The sequence below is a fragment of the Oryzias latipes genome, chromosome 9 (genome assembly GCF_002234675.1).
Source record: "Oryzias latipes chromosome 9, ASM223467v1".
Classification (NCBI taxonomy): Eukaryota; Metazoa; Chordata; class Actinopteri; order Beloniformes; family Adrianichthyidae; genus Oryzias; species Oryzias latipes.
The window spans coordinates 16,265,432-16,277,557 of NC_019867.2; the positions used below are offsets into that span (position 1 = coordinate 16,265,432).

General features: G+C 40.0%; 1 protein-coding gene across 4 annotated transcripts in view; it reads right to left on the bottom strand.

The window, feature by feature from the left end:
- Positions 1-12,126, bottom strand: part of rtkn (rhotekin) — a 60,634-nt gene that overhangs the window by 2,502 nt on the left and 46,006 nt on the right. For 3 of the 4 annotated variants that reach the window (XM_023958544.1, XM_023958545.1, XM_023958546.1), the window contains exons 2-10: positions 5,505-5,766; positions 5,176-5,229; positions 4,005-4,122; positions 3,462-3,686; positions 3,252-3,346; positions 2,622-2,728; positions 2,298-2,429; positions 1,141-1,306; positions 739-843 (exon numbers count right to left, since the gene is read on the bottom strand). In XM_023958544.1, coding sequence (XP_023814312.1) covers positions 739-843; positions 1,141-1,306; positions 2,298-2,429; positions 2,622-2,728; positions 3,252-3,346; positions 3,462-3,686; positions 4,005-4,122; positions 5,176-5,229; positions 5,505-5,766 — 1,264 coding nt within the window. Of the gene's footprint in view, positions 1-175; positions 273-738; positions 844-1,140; positions 1,307-2,297; positions 2,430-2,621; positions 2,729-3,251; positions 3,347-3,461; positions 3,687-4,004; positions 4,123-5,175; positions 5,230-5,504; positions 5,767-12,126 lie in introns of all 4 variants that reach the window. The other variant, XM_023958547.1, reaches the window with a different exon arrangement.

The window sequence follows — 12,126 nt, forward strand, 5'->3', positions numbered from 1 at the left end:
TTATAAATCTTCACAATCACAGCATGTTTTAATCATAATAATAAAACACTAAAGCCAGTCTAAAGCCGGTTTACAGATCGATTAAGCTATCACAGTAAAGCAGATCCTTCATCTTAGCCTTCAGGGACGTCATGTTTTCTGAAGAATTTAAGAAGCCCTACACCTGCTACTTCACCTGTCGCTGTAATAGGATGAAAGCAGAGCACGAATCTCAGCAGACACAGCGTTATCCTGCAGCAGAAGACCCTCGCAGGAGGGTGCGGCAAGAGGCGCTGCCAGCGAAGTTTAGGAAATCCACGAGGCGGGATGGTACGAAAGAGTGAATGAAAGGGTGCAACAAGCAGTTTAGTTTGTGGAATAAGAGGGGGAATTGATTCAGGAAAACAAATGTACAAAGGAGTGTGGAAAGATTAAATGTATGAAAATACATTTGAATAAAAGTGGGAATGAGAAGTATATTATATCAGGGAAGAAGGAAGGATAGAACAGCAAATAAGAAAACGAAAGGTGAAATGAGGAGAGGAAGAAAGGAGAGAAACAAGACGGAGATTTGAGTCAGTGAATCATAGTTCAGACCCCTCCTATCTACAGAACAGAGATAGTAAAGCAGGGTGAGTTGGAAATTTTGCAGAGGAAAATGCACACAATCACATGCAACTACAGTACTTTCTTTCTTGCTTTGTCTTTTGTAAATCAAACAAAGCAAATCTGTTTGTACACCCATGATCCCAGACATACCCATTTCATGGTAAAGAGATCCCTGTTTTGGTGTGATAGGTGCTGGTTTCCTTGGCGATGGAAGTTCAATTTTCATGACGTCATCACAGCATTGCCTCCATTGACCTGTGGAGTGGAACAAAAGGGTCTTCCTTAATAAACAGTTCATATAGATGGAGAAAAATGGCAATGCACAAGACATTCCCAAGGCATCTTTATTAAACTCAGAGCTGTTACAAACCTCTGTATACAATAAAAACCGTAAGTTAATGAAACTCTCGGCTCTAATTTATTAAATCAACAGGTAGAAGAACAAATGTTTACATTAATTAATCATTTGAATAAACAAATACATAGGTTTGAATGTAGTTAATAAGTGTGAATCACATAAACACACTTTGCTGCAATGACGCAAGCACTTACTCATATCATAGAAATGCTGCCAGAAGGCCTCCATCCACCTGTGTGTGTCCTCTCGGCTTTCTGTGGTCAGAGTGTGTGTGACTTCCTCGCCACCGTACTGGTTACTGATGCAGATGTTCTGAGCTTTACTGTGAGGGTCTTTGTCTGATGCACGTATTCTGGTCTCCTGAAAACAAAAAAAAAGACACACAAAAGCTATGGATCGAGTGTCATACAAATGCAAACAGTAGGAAATGAGCGCCAGAGGTCCTGAGTGAACAACATCGAGCCGCTACAACTGTTTATTGCAACATTTTTAACTCGAAGTCTCTGCTGGAAATAAACTCTCATCAATAAAGCCACCGATTAGCCTTGTTCCAAACCATTTCCTTTCAGCAATTACCCAACAAACGGGGCAGACTCTCAACTACCTCCTCCTGTGTGCTTTAACTCTGGTCAACTCAGTTCAAGACCAATAGGTGGCAGAATCGCTCCACTCATTTATTTGACAACTAATAGATTTTTTACAATTATTTGTAATGATTAAACAGTTTCATGTCAAATAGGTCGAAAAAACTTTAAAGTCCACTGTTTTTTTTTAAATGTTGATGCCATTTTAGGTTGACTGTGTTTATGAATAGTGATACTTTAAAAATTATTTTTGCATGAGGGGATTTGAAAACATTAAAGGACAAAATAAGGAAACAAAAGGTTTCAGAACCTGACAGTTTTAGGGCAATAATCAAATAATGTTTCAACAGTTTATTTTATATGACCTCTAAAAGAAAGCCTGTGGGCACCGGGTAGATTTTCGTTTGTTTTAAAGTTTTGTAAATTTTTTTAAAGACATGAATTTTCCACCTGAAAAAGAAATCTTCAGTCAAACCCCAGGAGCAGAGAAACACCTATGTTTCAACTCTTGACCTCCTGGAGGGTTCACTAGAACAAATGACGGGGTTTAGCTTTAAGGAAACTTGGAAAGTAAAAAAAAAAATGGCTTCTTTTATATGCCTAGAGTTTTAAATCATATTCCAACACTTGGCTTGAGAAGCAAACTGGCAGCAAACCAGAAGCATCAATGCTGGTAACGCCTTTGGCTTTGCCAAAAATACACAGCTAAGAGTGTGGTGTGGACGAATCCACCATTCTCTTTAGTTTCTCCTCTTTTTTCAGCTCACCTTGTTAATTCCGATAGTGAAGACGGGCTCAATGTTTGTCTCCACATCCTCTTGGCGATGGTAGCAGAACAGGCTTGTTCCTTTGAGAACAGCGAAGACTTTGGACCAGCTCTGAGGGTCACCTCCACACTGCTGCGAGGGAAACAAAAAAAAAAAAGTAACACAAAAGAAACAAAGAGACAAGCCAACATGAGATGGCGAGGAGGAAGCGCATTGCGGGGGAGGTAGGGGCAAACGTGAGTCCGAAACAAAGCCAGCAGCTAATGAAAACCCTGGAGGAATGCATCACATCAGTGGTGCGGGCGCACACACCTGCCAACTTACCCTGACTTTTAACCATCCGCTCATCATCCGCTGGGTCATGCAGTTGGGCTGAGCCGCAAGGCGGCAACACATACTGCCATAAAGCGGCAGCCAATATGAGCACTCCTCTGCAACGCAAACGACAAACAAATACGTCAGCACAGAATTTGACTTTTATATGAACACACGAACAGGTACGCTGGGGAAAAAAACCCAAAAGGCATCATTTTTTTCTTAGCTTAACAACCCCCCCCCCTTCCTCCATTAAGACCCAAAATGAGGTTCTTGGGTGTAAAAGACTGACAGCTGCTGGAAGCTTCATGAAATGCAGCTGTGAAACTTTACAGTACCATGAGGGGCCAATGAATTAAATACAAGGGGCCCTTCTGTTTCTAGGTATGAACCCCTGTAAACCAGCATCATTACAGCTTTACACAGCAACCCCCCCCCCAATAGGGGTAATGGCTCTGACCTTTAGAGAACATGGGAAAATCTGGAGAAGGAGGTTGCAGCGTTTGCTTTTTTAAAGTAATTTCTTAGAACACAAGAAAAGATGGGAAACCATCATGAGTGGAGGGAAAAAAGGGAGGAGGGCAGATGGCTGATTTGGCGCAGCAGAGAGGAAGCAGACTGAAAGTAGTTGCTACTCACCATTCCCTGAAATAGTGAGGTCATGGGTGCGGAAGCTGTCCTGAACGTGAGACAGCGAGAGGGTGGTATGAGCTAAGAGATGGTACTTTGGGCCCCTGTCAACACACAAGATGGGAAAAACAGGATTTCTCTTTTAAGTTTTCATATTTCCGGAAATATTTCCAGATCTGTGTTTAACTGTGCAATAATGACCCATTAAGACCAACTTACTGTACTGAGGGAACTGGCAGCAGAAGTGGCGATGCCCCTCCATTGCTGACAGGACTACCCGGTCCAGTCTCCATGGCCGCTCGGAGCTTCTTCCCTGCCGATCGACCGAGTGAAGAGCTCAGCTTGCTAGCCAGTTTCCTCGGTGTGCTTCCTGTAGAGTAGTCCTCCTCAAAGCAGCAGCTGTAGAGCTCAACATGCAGCTGAAAACCCGGGCCAGCGTCGCTGCTGCAGAACAAGAAACATACGCTGACAAAACTGCATTTCTAGACAGCTTGCTGAGACTTGTTGATCAATAATTAAGAAGTTCCATGACAAGATCTAGTAATAAAAACATTATTTAGCACTGATCTGTACATAAAAGATTATTTGAAACATAACTTTATATTATGTATACATTCTAAAACTTTAAGTGTTAACATTATATATATATTAAAATAAAAACATTTGTTTAAATCATATAAATGTGTTAAACAAAATCTGCATAGATGAAACACTAGACTGTTTAAACTACAGCTTCTCAGAGTTGATCAATAGCAGACGTACAATATAATCGGGTTGTCAAAGCAAATATCGGTGAGGGTCCGGTCCACGATCACCATGTCGGTGTCAAAGATCTCCCCACCCAGATGAAGCAGGCAGAAGACTGCACAGCGATGAAGCTCTATGGAAAGGAACAGGCAACAAAGACAAATAAAGGATACATTTTTAAAACTGCTTTTGCAAGATATTTCTACTTTAATATTTAGCTGGAAAGACGTACTGAGCAATGCTTTCACCAAAAGACACGGGTAAACTATTTTACCTCAACTGAAATTAACTGTTTATATACATTTATAAACATAAAACTTATTTATTAACAATTATAAAACTATTTTTGTATATTTTTAAGTACATGTCGCATCGGCAAATTCTCCATTTTAGTGGGAGCTCAATTCTTTGGCGTAAATATGCTGCTCATTGTTGCCCCCTGAGTTCAGTTTATGCCTCAGTCTTTTTAAAGACCCTGGCTAAGTGCCTCATTAAGCTTTGCTAACAGTGTACTGCTTCTTGAGTTCATTTATGCTGACTAATTCCATTCTAGCTGCCAAGGGAGCAACTGGGCAAGTATTTCACTTTTTTTTTTTTTACAGCTACGCAGGTGAACTACACAGACTCTGTCAAGGTGCTGAAACATAAAATAGGCACTGTAAAAATCGATTATTTTCTGCACACTGCTGAATTTTTAAAATGTCAGGAGGAGATTTGAATGCGACTTGGATGAGTTCCAGGACCCGACAGAAAATGTCTTTCTTAACCCTTGTGCTATCCTAGGCACTTTAACATTGGGAGTTGGGTCATGTAGACCCACTAGACAGTGCTCTGAACCTTTTTTCTTCAATGATTTGTGATCTTTCCTGGTGTCCATGGATTACATGAAATCTTTCCACCTTTATCCACCTTTGTCATGGTAGGGAGAACATGTCAATGTAAGGGTGGGGTCATCTAAGATAGCACAAGGGTTAATGATCTGTCTGCAGTGTTCACTACACTAGGTGAATGTACTACTAATAAATTACACCTGTATTTTAACAAAGCAATGAAGAACTCCCCATCAAGACCTTTGCACAAATGCCCCCATGAACTTTGCACATGGTCCTCAGCCCCTTCTCATAAATTAGTCATAAATTGGCCATAAGAATGCCTTCACACCCATGCAGAAGGGGCTCCTCCTCACCTCCTTTGTTTTTGAAGTACTCTGTGTCTTTCCACATGAGAGGGATTCGAAGATCTGGAATGACAACAGACAGGGGGATTAGCTCACAAATATGTTAATCATCCCCACTGTCCAAGTGACGAGCGTTTGACTCCTATCCCACGCTGCTCTCTGGCACCAGAGAAAGCAGCCACTACTGATAATCACTGATGGTGTGTATTGTCCTCCCCCCAGTTAGGTAGCAGATGCTACCAGACACTTATCTCATTAATTTATGTCCACACTCTTTCTGTGCTCAAAAACAACACACAAACTTCCTTGCCTCTACTATATGGTTATTTATCACACACCTGAGATTGCCACTTTTCCTTTGCAGGGGAGTCGGTCGTCCATTGGCCCAACATCCGATGATCTCCGTGAGATGTTCTGCATCACCTGAGCTTCCTTCATCCTTTGCAGCTCCGACATGTAGGCCATGATACGAGTGCTGCATGTTTGTAGACTCTTTGCTGCCTCCAGAGCCTGGTCCCTTTGCGAGCAGGCAGCCAGCAGCTTGCAGGCTCCATCGCGCATCCGGATTTCATGGTCAATCTTTTTCTGAATGTCACTGTCCTGCAGCAGACAAGGGATGGTGGAGAGGCAATAACAAAGTTAAAAGATGTCTCCAATGATGGGAAACCACAGTTCTGGAATATTAACACCAAAGAAAGGGTCAAATTCTTTATTAGACATCAACACACAAAAAAAAGCCAGCATCCTTAACTACATTGGAACTTCAAAATATAAAGGTTTTCTAGATTCAATAAGAGTGATCTATATTCATCTCACACAGAAGCTTGAAACAGTTCTGAGAAGACATGAAAATATTAAAATTTTTCATGCATATTTAGCCAAGAAGCCCAGACAGACAGAAGGCGCAGCTTGGGTCTGAGAAATGACGATGCTGTCAAACTCTGCACATCTGCAGACCACATGGGAACACAATAATATCCTCAAAAAAAAAAAACTTTTCTTAAAGCAAAATGTCTTTAAAAACTGACAGCTTGAAGAAGAAAAAACAAAATACCCACAACAAAATTCAACCGCAGTAAAAAAAAAATTGACATCTCATACACACACAACACAAAAACACAAACATACAAAAAGAGCTTTCAACGCCAATCAGCATGTTGATAAGTAATTAACCTTCTCATTTTGAGACATATCTAAAACATATACAGCTGAATAATATGATTCACTTGAGCAACTTATCAATCTTTTGTCATTAGATTTACATCTCCCAGTAAACCTCATGCTCTTGTTGCCTTGTTCTTCTAAAAGTGCCATCGGTTTTGTTTAAGCTTTTCAACATTCACCCTTAATTTTCATCAACCTTCACTCCATCTGTTCACTTAACAGCTGGGTTTCTGTTCGTCTCCTGCACACCGCCCCCCTTACCCCTCAACATATTACAAGCAAACTCAACAGGAATGAACGGATTCCTGTTTCCTTAAATGTACATATTTTCAAAAAGAGGTTTATTAAAAGGTATTTAAAGCTGCACAGTGACCTGAAAATCTCACATCAATTTAATACAAGTTTTATAGAGAGCAGCATAAAAAGGTGGTAGAACAAAAATAGAATAAAGGAAGCCTAATGGCAGTAAATACATATTAAGTATAGTAGATTTATGCTTGGTCAGGACTAAAATCATGTATAAAAAACACAAATTTCACACAAATAGAGTGGTGTTATTCTGTTGGTAAATAAAAATCACTGACCAAAAATCAATTGGTCGAAAAATCTAAGCCTAATCACACATTTCATGAAAAGTGAAACTATTTTATCCAAAATTTGAATGAAAATGTAATAGAAAAATATTCAAGCAAATTTGTATTTATCTTTTCAATAATTCTGTTTTTTTTTTACAGCCTAACGTTTTGATATCCAAGAAAAGAAAAAAAAACTTGGGCTTCAAATGTGTCAAAACCAAGAAACAATCCATGTGACTTAAAATTAAGCTTCATGGATCAATGAGCAGCATCCATATCTGCACACACAGAGCTTAAAGAAGCTGTTGCCACCCCAGTACTGCACTGGGTCTTTACCTTACAGTACCTGCTGGGGTGAGTCTCATTATTTATAGCAGCTAAATTAACAATCTTCTCCTTCTGGGCTTCTCGAAATAGAGAAGGAGCAGCCTCCATTCTCTTCTAATCCACATGTCTAGTGACATGTCAGAATCAAACTGTGCAACTGACCCTTAAGACAAATAGACATGAAACAACACAAGGTTTAATGAAAGCAGCGGATTGAAGTTTAAAAAAAAATGTAAATTACATTTTAGAAACTCCCAGAGGCACGTATAAATAGTCCAATCACAGGGTGAGCTCAAAGTAGCAGGTGTCAGACCAGTGGGCAGTATCACAGAGGCTCTCAGAAATGATGGAAGCAGAGAGACGAGAGAGGACGGAGGATGACAGAGGGGTACAGTGCATGCTGGGTATTAAGTGGCGTTGTGGAGGGGATGTGGCACTGTCAGAGAGAATAAGAGAAGCAGAGATCTTTAAGAGAAAAAAAGGGGAGTTGAGAGAAAGGTTAACACTAGGTGAGACTTTTGAAAAGAAACCTGAAGGATAGGAAGAGAAGAGGAGGTGTACTGTGGGAGGAAGAAAGGAAAGCAAAATGTCGAGATAAATTAAAGATGACAGGTAAGATGGAAAAAGACAAGAGAGCAGGTCCTCACAACAATAGAAAAATCTGAGCGTAGAGTAAAGGGCATTTGGTTGTATAAACCATCTTCTGTCAAGCTAATTATGCATGAAGCTCTGTAACTGAACAGGTATGGAGATAATTAGGAGATTCATCTTCACAAAAAGAAAACAAAGCTGGGAGTTTATGAAATGAAAACATTCAACTTGATTTAAAAAGAACAGTTGCAACGACAAAAGTGCCACTTTCCTTTGAAAAAAAAACAAGTATCGTATAATTACCGGTACACAAATTCTACATCAATCTGATGAAATTTCCACTGCAAAAAAACGGCATTAAAATGTTTCAACTGCTTATTTACAAATGTAGGCATTAAATCTTAATTCATGACTCCACATAAAGATTTTTGAATTTTTTTTAGAACAATAAGGTCTAAAATCTGACTGAGCCTGAACCACTACACTACATTTAACCTTTTGGCAGGTAATTTAATGCCTCAGTGGATTCCAGATGGTCACCTCCCTGTCTCGGCTTGGTGGTGTTGGTCATCGCTTGTGTGAATGTGGGAGAGATCACTGGGATTCAAGAATGCACACCTACTCAAACACACACAAAAAAACAAACAAACACTGCCGGGGGGAGGATTTGACGCCGCCACAGATGGTGTGTAATGGTTTGTTTACGATGTGTTGTTCTGCATGAGTACGCTTCCCTGTTCAGACCACTGACCTTTGACCTCCGGCCCCTGTCAATGTGCAGCCCCACAGTTACAGCGTGGTTTTAGCCCTCCGGATGAGGTTTAACACAAAAATGCTTAGTAAATAAAACAAGTTTAACCCACCTAAAAGCGAGAGAAAGACGAGCAGATAAATTTGAACACAAATAGTCTTTTTTTGCTTACTTTTGCAGAGCCGGCAGCATGTTTTTGCCACATTACTGGATCCACATTTCAGCAGATATTAAAGATTAAAAGGGTATGAAAAGGCCAATAAGTTGGTATCTGAAAGTGCAAAAGGAAAATTTGGGATTCTGAATGTTTTCAGATAACCCCCGTGTTACATTCCTTCAGAGGTTCTAACATCACTTGACATGTTTGGTCTTGTTTCTATAGATCCACTGTGTGCTCAACCCCGATGAACACCTGTAAGACTAAGCTGGGGCTTCCCACCAGAGCACATGCAGAAGACGGCTCTGTCCAACCCCAAAATGTTTTGGGTTTTCTTCCTTTTTGACAAGCAGGTCAACTGAGAAGATCTTGCAGTTGCCTGCCCAAACACACCAGGGGAGGCTACAGAGAGAACATAAAAAGGAATTACTAAAACTAAATAAAATAACCAGATGTGGACATTAATACAAAAGCAAAGCATGAAAAGAAGAATCCTACTCAAACATTTGCGGTAACAGGCATAATCTGCCATGAATTCTCATCGGAAGACTGAAACAAATGTGTTGTGAACTGTTTTCACAAAAATCGTGACCACTCCCAATAGTTGGGATTCACTGACCCAAACTGCTGGCTTTCAATTAGTTCACCACAACTATGTGCCTCGTCTTACTCCACCCTTTTCCGCTACTTTCCCTCCTGTTATCCCCCTTCCTCTCCCCAACATCCTGGGGATGGAGGGAGCAGCTGAGAGTACAAAAGAGTAAATGAGGAGTGGGAACAACAATCAATGGGAAATCAGCCACACACAAGACCAAATGAAAAACGAGAATGGTGGTGTGATTGATTGTGCCAAAGTATAAGGGAAAAGCAAAGAAGAATCGACAAAGGAGAATGGATACACAATACATATCAAGACGTAGCAGACATTCAAAAACACATGATATACGCATGACCACCACACTCCTGCATGAATGTCAATACACATGAAAAATGCAATGCAGTCATCGATTCAAAGCCTGGAGCCAGTTTAGGAGTAAACAAGCCACAACAAAAACTATTCCAACATCTCAAACCACTGTAAACAATGACCCCATTCAACAAACAGTGTGTCCTCAGTGCTGCAGACTTCAGCTGCAGCTGGAAACTCCGGGCACGAGAACAGTAAGGAACTGGTTTGGTGCTGATTGTGGAATACATTACAGAGGAGGGGAACAGAGAAGAAAAAAGTGGGCTGTTTGCACTTGCAGTTTATAGCAGCTTAGCACCAAAACACACCTAAGTCATACGTAAAAAAGGGCTGTTGGGTGAAGTGCCTCGAAGCAGTGTGTGATAGATGTCAGCGAGCTGATGTCATGATGGAGGCGGATTGGCACACAGTTTCAACAGTGAACCTTGCAGCCTGAACACAGTGAACTTCTGTGCCTGACACCTTACGCATGCAATTAACTTTCGACAACAGACACTGTGTTTATCTCTGGTTGCAGGGCTAACTACTGCGTGCACATATCTTCGTGAGGTGTGTGAGTCAGTGTCCAAGTGATTTGGACACTGGGATCAAGGGGGCGGGGTCTCTGACTGTACAATGCACTAAGAGAAACAAAACAAACCCCGCATGTAATAATAATCCCCTTGGTGCTCTAAATAATGTTTTATGTGCGTTTATATGGTGACAGAATATGCCAAAGGCGGCATGCAAGTCAGCAACTGTATTTGTTCCAGGTGTGCATTTTCCAAGTGGAACTGCTCACTTGGAAGCTGCTGATCCCAAAAGATAAAACAGCTAAGTGAATCTCAAACTATAAAATCAATTTGTGGAAAGCTATGATAGAATAGAAAGAGTTTACGGTCTGCCAAGCAGTTATCACTTTGGCACTTTATGGCCACACTAAAGATCGATCAGGCTTTACTCTGCATAATCCAAGGCTAAATTAAAACAAAAGGAGTAAGGCCTGCAAACACTAACTAATGCAGACAAAGGCATTTTAAAGATGAAATAGGTCATTTTGTTTTCACATTTTCAGCAGAGCTTTTGTATAGCAAAATGTGGTATTTTAGCCCATCCCCACATAGTGCAGATTAATGCACACATGTTCCACTCAGTTGTCCTTGTTTTATAATATGGTGGGTATAGACCTGCATGATAAAGAGGACTTTAAACACAAATGTATTTATTTAAAATATCTATAAAAGAAACAACAAAAATCTAAAAAAAAAAAATCAACAGTTAAAGCCATAAAATAAACACCAACACTCACCAGTTAACCTGAAGTTGTTCTGTAAAAAGATAAGTGATTATTCGTGACCTTTTAGGAGTATTCTATATATTTTTTATTCTTGTATTACTTGTATGTTTTTCTTTTTTACTTCCTTATTAAACAAGCCAAACATTCTGCATTGGAAGAAGAGAGAAGGAAACTAATGTTAAAAGTTTTCTGTAGAACAACACAAACAGCACATGGACCGATAATTGGAATTTGTTCAAAATACAACAAATAATGTCATGATAAGTAAAAAAAAAAGGTTTCAAATTTTAAGTAACTAAAAAAACAACCAAAAAACAACCAAAAAAATCATGGTTTTCCTATACCTAAAGAAGCAGCCAGTTTAAACAGATTCCAAAAGGCACTAGTCAAAGTTGTAATGGTATTCTAGGGCAACTTTGTGTAGTTGAAACATCAAAATAAGGAAAAATATAATAAATACAAAGTTGAATTTCAACGAGCTCTGGTGAAAATCATGTTTTTAACATGTTCTTGTGGCATTTTTCTCATGATGGAGGTCATATATAAAGAAAATTAGATTAAGCGCTTAAGTTTATCTTTATTCAAATCATTATGTCAGGAAGCGACACAAAAACACCGTTGGTAAAAGCTTGTTGGTGTGACACAGAAACTTCCAAGGCAAGCCGAAAGCTCCCTGCTCCACTCCATTCTGATTCATCCGCTTTCAGGCAACTAGATCCATGTACGTATTTGTTTTCCTAGTCTGAGCTGGTATCTGGCTCAAAACAGCTGGATAGCTCCAATATTGCTCGGCATTTTTGCTGCACCGCTAATGATAGGATGGGGTTGTGAAGAGCTGTAAAATAATGGGAGAGCGAATAAATGGAGGGATGATGGGAAATGGACGAGTGCTTACTCTGCACCAATATTTCAGGCCACAACTAAGTGGTGAATTTCTAATGAACTCCTGGCACTCTGGAGAAACTATGTCCTAGTAAACGAAATAAAACGGCATAAATATAATTTAACGACCATCAGAAACGCCTCTACAAAAGATGATCAGAATGGGACTTTCAGGCTTAAGAAAAAGCCTCCCAACAAAAAAAAAAAAAACTTTGAAAATATTAAATTACTGGGCGGCATTGCTCAAAAGTTCCAGAAGTTAATTAGCGA